An 18,401-nucleotide genomic window follows, 5' to 3' on the forward strand; every position below is an offset into this window, starting at 1 on the left:
GAGGGGGAGCTGTACCCCAGGGAGAGTCAGCACCTTCAGGAGAGGAGGGGGAGCTGTACCCCGGGGAGAGTCAGCACTTTCAGGAGGGGAGGGGGAGCTGTACCCCGGGGAGAGTCAGCACCTTCAGGAGGGGAGGGGGAGCTGTGCCCCGGGGAGAGTCAGCACCTTCAGGAGAGGAGGGTGAGCTGTACCCCAGGGAGAGTCAGCACCTTCAGGAGGGGAAGGGGGTGCTGTACCCCAGGTAGAGTCAGCACCTTCAGGAGAGGAGGGGGAGCTGTATCCCAGGGAGAGTCAGCACCTTCAGGAGAGGAGGGGTATTAAAGGAAAAATAAATTAGACAAGAGTAGGAAACTACCTAGAACCATGCCTTTAAAAAGTGTCTAAACTAAACAAAGGGAAGCCTGACTTACTTTTCGATTTTAACGTGAAAATCCATGGTCATTTAACAGCATAAGAAGGGGGTGTCTGGTCTGAGAATCCAAATGCTTCTATTTTGAAATGAAAGGTGACACAGTGAAGCCTATTGCTACAGCTGGAACTGAACAGAACCCAGCCATAAAGGCAGCTGGTCTGTGAACTGCATCCTCCTTTGTTCTGGGTGGCAGTTGATGCAGCAGTGAAATTTATGGTGGGGGTGGGGGGGATGATGGAATTTGTACTTGGGAGCTCACAGGGGCATGTACAAGAAATACTATATCCACATCGCTGGATTAACTTGAGGCACAGGATGATTTATTGTATTAAATTGTCAATGGTGTCAATAGTATAGTATTCCCATTTGTTGGAACAGTTGCAGACTGCTGGCCTGGGTCTTTGTTTTTTCAGAGGAGAGAAACATTGTACGGAGAAAAGAGATGGAGAAAAGGTTAAAAGAGACAGACAGAGAAGGATGAAGACACAAGTAGAGAAAGAGCTGAAAAAAACTGAGGGGAGATATACAAAAAACGAAGAGGGAATAATGAAGTGAGAGAGACAACGTAAGGAAATACAGGAAAGAAAAAGGAGGGCTTAGAGAACTAAGAGAGAAAGTGGGAAAATACACTGAGAGAAAGTGGAAAAATACACTAAGAGAAAGCGAAGGCAAGGGATAAAGGATAGAGAAAATCTCAGTTCAGGGTTCAACTGATTTATTATAAGGTTTAAAACAGTCTGGTTGAACCTCAAGCAGTGGCTGGCAAGAGGGATCGAGTTACAAGTTAGGAAACAGTTTATTTTGGGGATTTTGTATTACCTAATATTTAATTGCGTGTCCGAAAGGAGGAAATGAAGGCAAAGAGGGAATTCCAGAATGTGTGTGTTTCGCAGCAGAAAATTCAGCCACCAATGGTGAAACAATTAAAATCTGAGATGCTCATGAGGCAAGAATTGGAGGGGTGCCGTATTTAGAATGGGTGGATGAAATAAAAGAAATAAGGAGGAGCAATGTCACGGAAGGATTTGAAAACAAGGATGAAAATTTAACAATCAAAACATTGTTTAACCAGGTACCAATGTAAGTCACTGAGCACAGAGTAAGAGGTGAACAGTATTTGGTGCAACTTGGGACATGGGCAACATAGTCTAGAATGCTTTGATTTAAGAGGGGTAGAAAATGGAAAGCTGGGAGTTGAAGCTGGGGATAATTTGAAAATTGAAATTGCTATGCATTTGATGGCCAAGGGTATTAAAAATTACAGAACCAAGGGACTTGAGAATCAGATCAGCAACTATCTAATTGTATGATGGTAGGACTGATTTGAGGAGCTAAATGGACTGCTTCTTTTCCTATGTACTGTATTCTAAGAATTACACAGGAGATATGTTTTTAATTGTAGAGAAGTTTAATAAAAGGTTGGTGTTAATGTTTAAAATGATGAAAGGTCACCGACTTGAAATACAAACAAGTTTCTCTCTCCACGGATGTTTCCTTACCATTTTGCTTTTGTTTATGATCTTGACCATCATTTTAGAATTCTGAGATTATCTTGGTTTCAACTAATGATACAGTTCCAGACATGAATAGTGTGGATTACTCCCAGAGTCTGTCAGCGTGATTAGTAAAGAAACAAAGTTGCACATCTTGAAGAGTGAAGGGTTAATCAGCAAAACTCCATGTATCATGGATCATTATAAACAGGATGTGTCAGAGTGTCACAGGAAGAAGTATGGATTACCTTCTGCCCCAAATGCCTGAATACTCTTGAGAAGAAATGCTTGGACAAGTGGTGGCTGGAAGATATCAAATCTGATTTGCTTCAGGCCTGTTAGCTTAATGTCTGTTGTAGGGAAAATGCTTGTATCTATTATTAAGAAGGTCACAGCAATTAGAAAATCTCAATGCAATCAGGTACATTCAACAGAGTTTTGTGAAAGGGAATTAAGTGTTTGAGAGATTAATTAGAGCTCTTTAAGAAAGTGATAAGCAATGTGGATAAAGGGGAACCTGTTAATTTGGTATACTTGAATTTCCAAGAGCATTTCAGAAGTTGCCACATCAAAGTTTACTTGCCAAAATAAGAACATATGTTTTTGGGGGTTACATATTAACATGGATAGAGTACTGGTTAGCTAATAGGAAACCGAGGGTGGGCATAAATGGGTTATTTCCAAGCTGGCAAGATGTAACAAGTGGTGTTCCACATGGGGTCAATGTTAGGGTCTCAACTATTCCCAGTCTATGTCAATGACTTGGATGAAGAGACAATATGCACGGTTATGAGATTTTTTGGTGATACAAGAATAGGTAGGAGAGTAATTTGTGAAAAGGACCTAAGGAATGAACAAAGGAACACAGAGATTAAGTGAGCAGGCAAAAAATTGGCAGTTGGAGTATAATGTGGGAAAATGTGTATTTTTCAACTGTAGCAGTCAGAATAGAAAAGCAGCGCATTATTCAAATGGAAAGAAGCTGTAGAACTCTGAGGTACAGGAGAATCTTGGTGTGCTGGTACATGAATCACAAAAGTGTAATATGCAGGTTATGCAAGCGATTAAGATGTCAATTAGAGCATTGCTATTTATTGCAAGTGGAATGGAATATAAAAGTTTTGCTACAGTTGTGCAGGGTAATGGTGAATTATTTTTGCATGTTCACTTAACCTAATTGTGTTCCTTTGCTCACTCCTTAGGTGCTCTTCACAGTCTACTCTCCTACCTATTCTGGTGTCACCAAAAAATCTCATAACCATGCATGATTGTCTCTTCATCCAAGTCATTGATATAGACTGTAAATGGTTGCTTTATTTAAAAAATGCACACAATTGCACTGGAAACAATTCAGACAATGTTCACCCAATTAATTCTTAAGAAAAGTGGGTTATCTTCTCAAGAAAGATAGGGCCAGTTAGGGCTGTATTCATTGGAGCTTAAAAGAATGAGAGGTGATTGTTTGAAACATATTAGATCCTAAGGGGATCTGACAGTTTGGACGCTGGAAGGATGTTATGCCTAATGGAAGAATCTAGAACTAGGGTTCAGAGTTTCAAAGTAGGGGGGCTCCCATCTAAGATGGAGATAAGGAGGACTTTCTTCACTCAGAGGTTATGTAACTGTGAAATTCTCATACAAAGCAGTGCAGGTGGGGTCATGGAATATTTTTAAGGTCAGTGGGAGATAGATTCTTGACTAACAAGGGAGTCAATGGTATCAAGGGTAGGCAAGAATCAGATCAGCCATGATCTGACCAAATAGCAGAGCAGGCCTTCTCATCGAAGAATTCACAGAATTGTTACTGTTCAACAGGAGGTTTTTTGGCTAATGTTGTTTACACTGTCTCTCTGAGTAAGCAATTCACCTAGTTCCATTCTCCTGCCTTTTCCCCATAACCCTACACATCAAATTCCCTTTTGAATGCTTCAATTGCACCTGACTGCACCATGATCCCAGCCAGTGCATTCTATAACCAACCACTTACTGCGTGAATCTTTTTCCTCATATCACTTTTGCTTCTTTCACCAATTACTTTAAATCTGTGTCCTCACATTCTCAACCCTTTTATGAGTAGGAACAGTCTCTCTCTTACATGCACTGTGCAGGTTCTTTGTGACTTTAAATATCTCCATCAATTCTCCTCTCAGCCTTCTCTTTTTCAAGGAAAACAGTCCATTCTTCTCCAACCTATTTTGATAACTTAAGTTCCTCATTTCTGGAAGCATTCTCGTTAATCCTCCTCGTGCTTTCTCTAATGCCTTCACATCTTTCTTAAAGTGAGGAGCCCAGAACTGGACACAATAATCCAAATTAAACCAACAGAGTATCATTTTCAAATTCATCTTAAATTTCTTGCTCTTGTACTGTATGCCTGTTAGTAAAGCTCGTGACACTATATGCTTTTTTCACCAGTCTCTCAACTTGTCCTGCCACCTTCAATGACTTATGCACATATACACCCAGATCCCTTTGCTTCTGCACCCCCTTTAGAATTGTGCCCTTTATTTTCTATGACCTATCAATGTTCTTTCCATTAAATTTGATCATCTCACCTTTCTCCTCTTCGAACTTCAACAATCACCTGTCCATCCATTCCACCAACCTATCCATATTCATTTGAAGTTCTACACTATCCTCCTCACTGTTCACACTTTCATGGACAATTAAGTTAGGAAGACTTGCTTGAGTGAAGTAGCCTGGAAATAGCAAACCACAACTGTGTCTGTAAGCAGGCTGTTTTCAAAGAATCCAGCAGGAGATCTTCACAAGATCTTATCTGTGACATGTACTTTGTAGGCATATCATAGAATTATCATTGAATCCCTACAATGGGGAAACAGGCCCTTTGGCCCAACAAGTCCACACTGACCCTCAGAGCATCCCACCCAGACCCATCCCCCTATAACCCACCTAATCTACATATCCCTGAACACTATGGGCAATTTAGCATGGCCAATCCACCTACCCTGCACATCTTTGGACTGTGGGAGAAGACCAGAGCACCTGGAGGAAACCCCTTGCAGACACAGGGAGAACATGCAAACTCCACACAGTCACCCGAGGGTGGAATTGAACCCAGGTTCCTGGTGCTGTAAGGCAGCAGTGCTAACCACTGAGCCACCGTGCCGTACAGAGGAGCATGATTTTCAACAGTTCTTCAGAAGACTCAAAAGGCCACTCTTTCCATTTCCTTTCTTCCTGTCCTGAAGATACTACTTTTGCTGGCTAACCTGTGCTCTCCTCTGAAACAAATTCTGCCATCTTCACAGAATTAACCATACTTCATGTGTAATACCAAGATAAGTACTTGTCACATAGTTAAATCCAATCTTGCACACATCTGTGTGGGACACACAATAAAATTAGTAATATCAGATTGGCTGCCCATTGGAAACAGCAACTTCCCTTTACATAGTGTCTTTCACAACTTCAAGAGATCGCCAAGATCTATACAGCATATTAAGCATTCGCACTGTTGTAATGTAGGAAACACAGCAGCTAATATTTGCATAAGAACAGTAACATAACAATGCAGCCACTTTTGCAACATGGGTAACACGGCAGCCTGTTTATACACAGTAAAAACCTAAAACTGGCAAATAACCTGGCTTTGTGATATTCACTGAATGATGAATATTATCCAGGATACCAGGAACAACCTCTGTGCCTGTTTTACAGATAATGCCATCTTTGACATCCAACTGAAAAAATAGGGCATTAGTTTAATGTCACATCTGAAAGACAGTAACTCTTAACAGCACTGCACTCTGGAATGGGAGCCAAAAATTTTTGAACTCAGCAGTTGGAATACTATAAAGTAATGGATCATGACATGGATCTCTTGATTATACCGAAACCAATATTGCCTATTTAAAATTATCACTGTTAAGTTTGAAAACTGCTCGCTAGCAGCGACCTCATTTCCACACATCACAGATTTATGCCTCCATTGCTTACTGAAAGTGTGACTAACCCTCCATATCAACAAAACTAACCAAATAGAAAATCTTGATTACATCAGATTTAGTGTGGACTCTGAATTGACTGCCACCTCAGCTGACATCAACCAATTTATGGATCTTCACCGCTGGGATGAAGTCAGAGTGGATCTCTTGAAATTATTCCCCATTCGAGTAAAACAGGCCTTGCCTCAAACCACAGAAACTGCACATAAGAAGATTGTGGGTTATCACAGTAATGCCTATCAGAAATACAGATTAGTCTGAGTGTTCTGGATAATTGGATAGTATGAGTTATCACATTCCATCCTATCTTCAACTAACATCCTTAAACCCAATCTTAGTAGTTTGGAAGTGCCTATGAATGGGGGTGCATTTCATTCAATGTATCAGACACCCAGTTGACTATATCAATGCACCTTTACTGACCTCCACACTTTCACTTGCAATCATACTCCAAATATATTTAGATTCTCTTGAAGCTTTAACAAGTTTTGAAAAGTGAATGCTGTCATGCTTCCACATGTCTAGGGAACAATGCAAGGTGAAATTTATTTTCTCTGATATTTACAGGCAACAGTTCAATTTTCAAAGTCAAATTCCTGAACTTTCTCCTCTCAGTTAGAATTGGTACACCATCCACCGCCTTAAGCAATCACTCCCGCCACAATAGACACATAATAGCACCAGTGTGTTCAATCTAGATTTGTTGTAGCAATTCACCAAGGCTTCTTCAACAGCACCTTCCAAAACTGTGAACTCCACAATCTTGGAGAACAAGGGCAACAAGGTTTGGGAAAACTATTACCTACAAATTCCTCTCCAAGTCACATATCGTTTTGATGTGGAATTCATTGTTGTTCCTTTGTCTTCACTTGATCAAAATCCTGGAACTCTCTTACCTAACAGGATTCAAGGGGCACCTTTACCACATGAGCTAGAAAAGTTCAACAAAGTGCTAATTGTGGCTACTGAGTCAGAACCATGAGCATTCAAGACCGACACCAGATACTATGGGCCAGATTATTGTGGAGACTGAACCTCTAAACATAGTTGATGAGACCTTAATGTGGAAAACTCATCCCATTTTTTTGACAGATTCAAAAGAACCTAGTAAGGGAAAAGGAGCAGGTTGTTACTCATGCATGATGGAACTTGGGAGGGCCATTTGAACTCAGTTCTGAGTTCAAACAGACACTGCTCTGACTGTAGCAGGGGCCTTATCCTAGTATGGGAGTAATGAATTGTTAAGAGTAGATGCAAATGCTTGTCGTCCATAGAATTATCAAGCTGAGAAGTTATTTGAATTTTCTGCCTTTAAAAATCTAAAAAGGAATGCCGTGTGTGAGAGTTGAAAAAAAACTGTTCTAGTTCTAGCAATTACAACAGCTGTTGGTTGACATTTCTCAAGGGCAATGACATCGATATCATTTGCCTGCTTTCCACAATTTATAATTATCTCACTGGGTGGGCTTTTTCCAGGGAGGAGTTGTGGTGGGGGATGTGGGGTAAGGTTCTGCGTCAGCTCAGGTATTAAAGGACGTGAGGTTGTGTATATATTACCATTTATTTTTATAAGGGATTATGTACTTGAAGAGATTTGAGTTTTAAATGGGCTTTGATGATTTGGATCTATTTTATTATATTGAAATCTATAATATATATTTACACCTTTGTTTTATTTAATCTAGAGCTTGCTCCTGAGTTCTGCCAATGGTGGATACTGGCTAAGTAGGCTTGGGGCTATATAGGATCAAGGGGGAGGGCTTGTGGATATCTTGGAATGAGTTGGCATATGGTGGCATAGGTTTGGGCAGGGGACTGAAGTGTGAGGAAGATGGCTTAAATTCAAAGGAACAACTGTGACAAGTCCCCAGAGAAACAAGGCAGTGCTTTTACACAGCACGCCTCAGCACTCAGAAGCCTTTATGACTGCCTCCAATCTGAGTCCAGGGCAGTGGGCCCAATCCATCTTGTATGTGCGCTCTGTCACCAAGAATCAGTCTAACATTTCTTTCAAGGTGGTGTCGAGAGTTAGGAAATCTCCTGATATGCACTCCTAATTTCAGAAGCAAGGATTTTAAAGAACTGGTGCCTACGTCACTAATTCCTCAGTAATGTTATGTCAAGCTAAATACATCACTCTTCTTGCCACTGAACTACACACATAAGACAATCCTATGTTCAATCTCTGGTCTGCTCTGTGGTAGAGTTCACTTATGATTGCAGTAGATGGCGTTTCAATTAAGCTCAGGGCCCTGAGTGAGGAGATAGGGAAAGTCAGCATTTGTGATGCTGGGGATGTCTGGAGGAGTTCTGATTGGATGATCCATCTTGGCCTCCCCCAGAGGTCCCCAGCATCACAGATGACAGATTTCAGCCCATTTGATTCACTCCACATGATATCAAGAAATGGTTGGAGGCACTGGATGCTACAAAGGCTATGGGCCCTATCAACATTCTGGCAATACTATTGACGACTTGTGCTACCTTGTTTCTCTGGGGACTTGTCACAGTTATTACTTTGAGTTTGAGCCATCTACCTCATACTTCATTCCCCTACCTATGCCTATGTCACCACAAACCAACCCATTCCAACATATGCCCAACCCGTCCTTGCTGTGCCCCTAGCTAAACTGTTCCAATACAGCTCAACACTGGCATCTAACCAACCATGTGGCAAATTGCCCAGGTATGTCCCGTACACAAAAAATAAGACATTCCATTCCAGCCAATTATCGCCACATCAGTCTACTTTCAATCATCAGTAAAGTGATGGAAGATATCATTAACATTGCTATCAAGCAGCACTTTCTTAACTATAATTTGCTCATTGGCATGCAGTTTGGATTTTGCCAGGGCGCACTCAGCTCCTGACCTCATTACAACCTTGGTCCAAACATGGACGAAAGAACTGAAGTCCAGAGGCAAGGTGTGAGTGACTGCCCTTAGCATCAAGGCTGCATTTGACTGAGTATGGCATCAAGGAGCCCTTGCAAAACTGCAGTCAATGGAAATCGGGAGTACAACTCTCCACTAGTCCGAGGCATACCAGTACTAAGGAAGATGGTTGTCGTGGTTGGAGGTCAGTCACCTCAGCAAGAGTTCCTCAGGATAGTGTGTCAGTCCAAACATTTTCAGCTGCTTCATCAATGACCTTCCCTCCATCATAAGGTTGATCATTGATGATTGTACAATATTTGCCGCCATTCATGACTCCTCAGATATTGAAACAGCCCATGCTCAAATGCAGTGATGCTTGGACAATATCTAGGCTTTGCTGAGAAGTGGCAAGCAACGTTTTTGCCACACAAGTGCCAGGAAATGACCATCTCCAATAAGAGAGAATATAATCATTGCCCCTTGACATCCAATGATATCACCATTAACATTGTGGGGATTTGCACTGAAGAGATGCTGAACTGGATTAGTAATATAAGTACTGTGGCTACAGGACCAGGTCTGGGCCTAAGAACCTTGCATTGAGTAGCTTACCTCCTGACTTCTCAAAGGCCTGTCAACCATTTAGAAAACAAGTCACACATGTGAATACTCCCCACTTGTCTGGATGAGTGTGGCTTCAACAGCACTCAGGAAGCTTGACCACCATCCAGGGGAAAGCTGCCCACTTGATTGGCACCATATCCACTGAGCACACACTCCCTCCAACACCAACCCTCACTAGCAGCAGTATGTACCATCCGCAAGATGCACTGCACAAATTTGCCAAGGCTCCTCAGATAGCACATTCCAAATCCATTACCACTTCCATCTCAAAGAACAAGGGCAGCAGAAACAATGGATTCACCACCGCATGCAAGTTCCTCTCCAAGTTATTCACTGTTCTGACTTGGAAATAATTCAGTGTCCCTTCACTGCTACTGATTCAAACTCCAGAAACTCCCTTTCTAATGGTATTGTGGGTGTACTTCCACCAAATGAATTGCAGGAGTTCAAGAAGACAGCTCACCACACCTTCTCAAGGGAGCCCAGGGATGGGCAAAAAATGCTGCCAATGATGCCCACATCCCATAACTAAGTGAATAAAAAGAAAGGCAATGTCTCCCACATCTAATTACCATCCAGTGATTATTGCTGGAAATGACATTAGGGTTGACAACTCTGGTTGGCTATATTTCTGGTGGTTATATCATTTGATCTCTTGCTTCTGCCAATTCTAGCCTACACTCCTGTAGTTGGTTGATCAAGATGTCTTTCCTGGCAATGCTGAGCCCACACACTCACCAATGATTAACCGATATGTCAATCCTTATATGACTGCCTTCCCATGATCAGTTGGGAAACCATTGGACTCCTCATGAACCATTGGATGATTCTGAGCATCAGTCAAACTGTCTTTTTGTCCCACCATCTCCAATATTTTTACAATAAATAAATGAAAGTGATTAAAGAAAATGCAAAATAAATACAATTTTTGTACAATGTTTTGGTGGTTATTTCCCTACAGTGTTCTGGAAATGAATCATGAATTTCTGGGAACTGCAGGGCAAAATGGATGGCTGTTAATTCTAAATGGCATGCGTGCAGACCTTAGTGGGGTCAGGACTCATAGTGAAAAGGTGCTCTTGTCACTTTCTTAGCTGAAGGGGTTTCCTACACACAAGAGGAAAATTCAGTCTTTTGTACCTGTGCTGGTTGTTTGAAAAGGTTGAGGAATTTAATTTCACACCCAAATTTTCCCACTGAGCCTAGAAATTAGTCCTCTTTAAACTCGCTCTTTAAAAGGCATTCTGTAATGTGTTGCGCCCTCCTTCCAGGTGTTGCAATCCAGCACCATCTTCACAATCTGGACAACCTAGTGAGAGAGGAAATTTCTCTTCATTTCCCACTTTTTTTGGCACTCTTATAAATCGATGACACTAGTTAACAACCCTTGTCAGAGGAAATGGTTACTTCCCTTTGTTCTTTCAAAATCTCTCAGATTTTAAATACTTCTCTTTGGCCTCCACCTAACCTTCTTTGCTTCAAATGTTAGCTTCTCCGATCTCTCTGTGTAAGAACTAAATGCCCTTATACCTGGCATCACCCTGATAAACCTCCTGGGGTCCCTTCCCAGGGCTTTGAAATCCTTTCTAAAATGTGGAAGCAGTTCTACTTCTGGCATGCCTGGCTAATTTACTGTGGACAAGGCTTCAACACTGATGCCTCTCATGCACTTCAGCAGCTTGGCAACACCCACTGCCTAGATTCATGCATGAGGATTGTCTATTTTGTGATTGTACAATAGAGTCAAAATTATCAGGAGAGTAAGCCAGGAAATTGGGGTAATAAATCCCTGCTATGGAATTTATCAAGTCTCCACACTTTTATCTCACATGACAAGCCCAAGAGGAAAGTAGATTTGAACTATTGCCAGCTAATCCACAAACTGTCACCTCTGTTTATGCCAGTGAAACACTTTACTATGATTCAAGTACATCAGAAGGTACAAGCTCTGATCACAGAATAATTATGAACTACAGGAAGATGGAGTGGCTCTTCAGATGGTTACTGCTGGCAATGGGCCCAGTGGAAAGCCTTTGGGCTTGTGTTGACATCAAGACATTTATAAGCCATGTGTTACAGTTTTTGTTCTTTACATGAGTGAACATTAAATGTTTTGGAGTAGGAGTGGAAAATACATGTATTTCAAAATGTATTAAACTGCTCCAAATGGAAAGGATTACTGGGGGTTACTTTGTTTCAGTGACAATCAACAGTGATACTAGCAGCTCACCTGTGGCAGCAGCAAGGTGTTAGTTGGGAAGTCCACACCATTTCAGGTATAGTTGCCCCTTCAGTGTTTTAGGAGCATAGGAGCAGAAATAGCTCACTTATCCCCTTGAGACTATTCCACCAGTCAATTACATTGTGGTTGACCTTTATCTTAAGTCTATTTAGCCACCACAATTCTATAACCTTTGATATGTTTTACCAAACAAAATTCCAACTTTTAATTGACTGCCAGTTTCAACAGCATTTTGTGGGAGATAATTTCATGTTTCTACAATCCTTTATGTGATGAAATGCTTCTTGACAACACCCCTGAATGATCTAGCTCTAATTTTAAGGAAATGCCCCCTTATTCTGCTTCCGTCCTCGAAATAATAGCTCCCATTCTACTTTACCAGATCTTTCAATTATATTAAACATTCAATTGTTTCAACTTTTCTCCCTACATTCAAAAGAACAAAAACCAAGTCTATGTTTCCTATGCTTATATTTAACTACTTCAGGTCCCCTATCATTCCAATCTGGTTGTAAAGCAATGAGCACCAAACAAGCACCTTCCAACAGCTGTACAGCTTTCCTGCATTGGAATATCATCCACCTGCAGCACTCTTCCACCTGCCAGGGACATAGCAATAGTGTTCTCATGTGCCTGCTGCTCTTGTCCTTTTAATCAATGGAAATCCTGACTTCAAGGTACTGCCAAAGAAGCTTTGTTGAGTTTGCACATTTGGCACATTGCAGCCACGCTTCAACTGACTCAAGAAACAGTGACTCTCAAAGGTGAACAATATTTTCAGATATGATTTCAGGTACTTACCATCCAATGACAACCAGTCATGCTGGGACGTGGGAAGAGTTGGCAAAGCCCTGGCTTTGTACTCAAAAACAACGGAATTGGAGATGATTTGACTGTTGAAGGCCACCTGCAGTGTCACGAGGCCAGTGTCATGGGCTAGATGGAAAGAATTGACACAGTTAACTGTTGAGGCTGCCACTTCTATTTTCCAAACCCGCTAATATTACTGGCTAACATTTTTGTAAAATCAAGGATCACAATGCCAACAAATGCATTGTGGAAAGGACAAAAAAGCACAGCCAAGGAATTGTATAATTTCCCCATTTGCTGAGCTCCTGATTTTTATTGGGCCATTATGGGGAATTTCTGAATGGAGGTCAAAATCTCTTCACAGAAGAAAACAACAAAACCCAAGTGTCAGCTGTGGATCAAATGGTTCGACCATCTCTGAGCCAGGCAGTCCTAGTTCAAGTTCCAATTCAAAAACTTGAACATAAAATGTTATTTGAGTGCAGTAGTGAAGGGGGTGTCTCTGGTTTCCTGGCCATTACTTATCCCTGAAGTAAAACAGATGAGCTGACCTGTATTGTTGTTTGTGGAAACTTGCTGCGTACAAACTGACTGCTGCAATTTGCACATCATAACAGTGACTACCCTCCAAAAGTATGCTGTAAAGTGCTTTGGGATGCCTGAGAACGTGAAAGGCACTATAGAAATACAAGTCTTTTTTAAAAATAACCTGGATTCTTTGACTGGAGGAAGAACTGTGCAGGTCAGCCAACTAACCAGACTTTTGAGCAACATGATTAGCTACCTGGTTCTTAACCTACCAGGACACCTCTAACACTGGAAAGCTTTGAAACCCGATCATGAGGTAATGGGAAAGGGAAAGGAAGAAGCAGAAAATGTGCCAATCCCATTTAGCACGCCACTTGTGACAGGCACAAACAGACCTGTAACAAGTGCCCACCTGCTCAGGGGTCACTCATGGTGTGTGGCAATTGAGATTGTGAAGAGTCTTGAAAAGTAAAACAAGCATAAACAAAAATTGTCTCTTACCTGGGCAATAACATCTAAGAACACCGGGCTGAATAAGAGATGCAGGCACTGAAATCTGGTCAAACAGACAACTGTAATTACTGCTGGCTTCCTGCCAAGGTCCCGTGATCAGCACCTTCACTCCTCCCTGCAACAGAAAAATGCTATCTCAGTAAGTGGTTCATCTTTCAGCATTGATACAACAGCTCTCTCTTCCCAATCGGATCAGATCTACCCTCCACTTCACAGACTGCTGAATCTTATTGGAGGACCACTCAGGGAATGCGGGTAGCCCTCTGGTGCCCTGCCAATTTGGCACTGATGGAAGATTGTTTGACTACAGAAGTCTCATTACCAAACTCAATTCCAATTGGGTGTGACTGCAGAAAGACAAGTTGGAGCAGATTTTCCCATATCTGTGCCAATTTGAATAGAGGGTCTCAGGCAAGAAGGATTGAACACTTGTAAAACAGCCCAGTTGATGTTCAGTCTACAAAATTTAATTTTTATCTCTTTGTAGGTCAAAAAGTTGACTTCCCATTTGCCTCATGAAGGATCACACATACGTCTGAATGGGTACATGTAAACACAATATACACATTTACAAATACACACATGCATATATATGCACAGGCTTGTTCACAAACATACATAAGCACATTTCCACAGGAGACACAAATCAGTGATTAAGCCAGGAGCTTTCTGCTCCTCTGATTTTGGAGCATTTAAACAATTTATTAAACAATGCAGCACAGCCCAGTGGTCAATCCTGGATTCTTCTTGGTCCTTGTGCTAACTGCTGACCTTGAAGGGCATAAACAAGGATAAACGAGTAGTTATTTCGGCTAGAATTTCTAAGTTTATTGCAGCTCTCATGTGTTTGCAATTTATATTTTCTTTGTCCAATTTCCTTCATTTTCTCACCCTCTTTATTGTGTCAGAACTTTCCTCTTTCTCTATGCTATCTGTATGCTCTTTTAATGTATTCTCATTGTCTCGACGTCATTGATTTTATATTATCTAGACGTTTTCTATGGCACAGTGTTGTGGTTATTCAGCTCATTAAAGCACTTGGTAACAATCATTTTTCTTCCCTTCATCTTTCCCTTTTCTACTTTATTTCCAACTTTAACAGGAAGGTTCAACTATGGACTGGGCGAAAAAAATGATACTTTGTGGGCTCGCACCAGAAACATCACCACACAATTTGCAGGGTTCCCATAAAGACCCAAAAGGTTCACGAATGTCCATGGAAGGAGATGTGCAACCTACACCCAGTTTGGTTCACTTTTGACTCCAATGCCCCAAAATGTGACTGGAATTCAATGCTCTCCGAGGAATGAATGATAACCTATAAATTCTGTCTCACCATATTACCTAAATCCCAATGATAAATAACATTAATAAATTGACAAAAGAATCCTCAGGGCATGAGGATAATTTTTCATAATTTGCTGAGTTATGATCAAGAATGCACTGCCTGGAAGGATGGTTGAAGCAGATTTAACTGTAACTTTCAGAAAGAAATATTACTGAACAGACCAGTAAACAGGCAGCCAAGTTAGGAATTGAATTTGACATTGTGGGTGAGTGGGTGCAGGGAGATGAGGAGAAGTTCATCTAGCTGCCTCAATTGGATATTTTTCCATTATACTGATTACGTTGCCTCAACAAGAGCTCTACACCAGCAAATCCTTGTTTTGGGGGGACAGCAGTTATTTTGTGAAGGAGCAAGTTATTGCAGATACTGGAATCTTTACCAAAAACAACAAATGCTGAAGATCACAGCGGGTCAGACAGCATCTATGGAGAGAAAGCAAGCTCACGTTTCGAGTCTAGATGACTGTTCATCAGAGCTCTCTCTCCATGGATGCTGTCTGACCCGCTGTGATCTCCAGCATTTTCAGTTACTTTGTGAAGTTGCCAATCCTTTGGGAATTACCCTGAAGTTTGCAGAGATGAAAGATTCAGCTCCACAACACTTATAGGAAACTTGGGAGACTGTAGGGAAGGACACATAAGGTTTTGGGTAAGGGATGAAGGCAGATGGAACTGTGGAAGAACCTCTGTAAGCAGTGAAAGGTAATGAGGCTGGAATTTACTGTCTTTGGGGGTGGTGGAAACAGAGATGATAAAGGCGTTCAAAAAAGGAATTGCATGGCATGTGAAGGAAATAAACTTGTTATACAGGGATACAGCAGGGAAGTGGGGTTGATTGGAGTGCGCCACAGAGAGCTGGCATGGACTCAATCAGCTGAATGGTCTCTTTCTGTGTTGCAATGACTATATAACATTAAAAATTTCATTTTTTAAATTTTCTTTCCATTTCTTAGTGATAAAAATGTTGGGGATGGGTTTTAAAAAATTTCTTTAATGGATCTAAAATCAGAGCTAATTGGTAATTAAAAGCAGCTCATTTTCCAATCGATTAATGGAAGGTAGGGTATATGAAAATGACCAGGTGAACAACAGCAGAAGCGTCACAAAATCAGAAATATGTCCAATCAGATTTGGTAATTGCATTAGGTAAAATCATTTGGAGATGGGAGAATCTGGTGTTTGCTATAGGCAGGAATGTAAAAAGGCAGCAAAGCATATAACTCTCACATGTTTTGACTGTGCACAGTCCCTCACATATCAGTGAATAGCAACATAGTCATGACATAAACAGTTCTGACTCAGAGTGAAGTCAAAAAATAAATTTTAAAAATAACCTGAGCTCCCTCTAGTGGCATTAAGATGAAAGCATTGAGGTTCTGCCAACACTTTTTGATGTGGAGGTGCCAGTTTGAACTGGGGTGGACAAAGTCAGAAATCACACAACACCAAGTTATAGACCAACAGGTTTATTTGAAATCACAAGCTTTCAGATCCTCAGGCCTTCTTCAGGTGTTAGTGAGAGAGGTAGTATCAGACACAGAATTTATAAGTAAAAGATCAAAGGTTCACACCATTGATGAGGATGTACTAAACAACCCTAAGATGCTGTTAAATCTTTAATCAGTTAGAAGGTTTTAATTGATTAATATGTATATTTAAATCCCCAAATTCCTTTCAAGTCAGGTTCCTGAGAAAACTAAAGATTTTATCAGTGTACAGAAGAGGTGACATTTTAAGTCAGATAATGCATGTTAGGTGTAAGACCTTGTTTAGAATCTGTGTGTGTTTTAGTTTGGAGTCAGACTGATTTATTTCCAAAGTAGGAATTTATAAAACCATATTGACTGACTGTCTATAGATTGTGTGGTTTTTGAACAAAATAAAATGTATCTGCAAATACAAATTCACCCCATAGATTCACGTGTGTGTGTGTGAGGGGAGAGAGAGAATGTGTGTGAGTGAGGGGGAACAGAGTATGTGTATGTGTGAGGGGGAGAGAGAGAAGGGGGGAGAGAGTGGGTGTGGGGGGGGGGGGTGTGTGAGGGGGGAGAGGGAGTGTATGTGTGTGTGCGTGGGTGTGTGTGTGAGAGAGGGGGAGAAAGAGTGTGTGTGCATGCATGTGGGAGAGAGAGCGTGTGTATGTATGCATGTGAGTGACAGAGTGTACAATATGGTGGGGTCACCTGTAGTGCGACATGAACCCAAGATCCCAGTTGAGGCCGTCCTCATGGGGACAGAACTTGACTATCAGCCTCTGATCAGCGACTCTGCGTTGTTTCGTATCCCACAGTCCGCATTGGAGGACGTTTACCCAAAGATCCGAAGCCAAATCTCCTTGACCGCTGAAGTGTTCCCCAACTGGGAGGGAATATTCCTGTCTGGCGATTGTTGCGCAGTGTCCATTCATCCGTTGTCGTAGTGTCTGTATGGTTTTGCCAATATACCATGCCTCAGGGCATCCTTGCCTGCAGCCTATGATATAGACAACATTGGCCGAGTCACATGAGTATCTGTCATGCATGTGGTGGGAGGTGTTCCCATGTGTGTTGGTAGTGTCCATGTCGAAGATCTGACGTCTTGCAGAGGTTACCATGACAGGGTTGTATAGTGTTGTGGTCGATGTTGTCCTGACGGCTGGGTAGATTGCTGTGAACAATGGTTTGTTTAAGGTTTGGCGATTGTTTGAAGGCGAAAGTGGAGGTGTGGGGAAGATCTCGGCAAGGTGCTCATCGTCATCGATAATGTGTTGGAGACACACCCCCCCTCATTCACTGACTCTCTCTCTCTCTCTCACACACACACAAACACACACACACACACACACACACACACACACACACGTGAATCTAAAGGGGTGAATTTATATTCGCAGGTACATTTTATTTTGTTCTGATAAAACCTTTAGTTCTCTCAGGACTGTGACTTGAAAGGAATTTGAGCATTTACATATACATATTAATCAATTAAAACATTCTAACTGACTAAAGATTTAACAGCATCTTAGGTTTGTTTAGTACATCCTCATCGATGGTGTGAACCTTTGATCTTTTACTTATTAATTCTGCGTTTGATACTACCTCTCTCAATAATATCTGCAGAAGGAGGGAGGTTCCGAAAGCTTGTGTTTTCAAATAAACCTGTTGTCTATAACCTGATCTCGTTTGATTTCTAACACTTTCTGAAACACTGGTTAGGTCTCAGCTATAGAATTTGCCAAAATTTTCCAGTCTCTGTATCACAGAGATTGGGCATAAGGTGGGAGATGCAAGTCAGGACCCTGCAAATGTCCTGATGTGCACAAATGCAGTGAATTTGCATGGGAAGTTCTCTGCAAAAGTCTCCAACACTGACTTCAGTGCCAGACGCTAGAGCTGGATATGTGGAACTTACCTGCACATTTATCCTAGTTAGGCTGGTTAACATTTTTCCTGATGTAGCCAGTTATTATCTGCAGTACACTGCCTGAAATTGTGGTGCAAACAGTTTCAATAGTAATTTCCAGAAATTAATTGGATGAACACTTGAAAGGGGAGAGGGGGAAACTAATTGGATTGCTCCCTCATAGATCTGGCACAGTTACGATGGGC

The 18,401-nt window shown here is 41.4% G+C and overlaps 1 protein-coding gene across 1 annotated transcript in view; it reads right to left on the reverse strand.

Annotated features, from left to right (window-relative positions):
• LOC109933983 (calmodulin-binding transcription activator 1-like) overlaps positions 1 to 18,401 on the reverse strand; it is a 1,079,584-nt gene that overhangs the window by 112,311 nt on the left and 948,872 nt on the right. The window contains exons 10-11 of the mRNA XM_048614878.1: positions 13,456 to 13,582; positions 12,418 to 12,552 (exon numbers count right to left, since the gene is read on the reverse strand). Coding sequence (XP_048470835.1) covers positions 12,418 to 12,552; positions 13,456 to 13,582 — 262 coding nt within the window. The remainder of the gene's footprint in view (positions 1 to 12,417; positions 12,553 to 13,455; positions 13,583 to 18,401) is intronic.

This window comes from Rhincodon typus, chromosome 31 (assembly GCF_021869965.1).
Source record: "Rhincodon typus isolate 14 chromosome 31, sRhiTyp1.1, whole genome shotgun sequence".
NCBI classification, from domain to species: Eukaryota; Metazoa; Chordata; class Chondrichthyes; order Orectolobiformes; family Rhincodontidae; genus Rhincodon; species Rhincodon typus.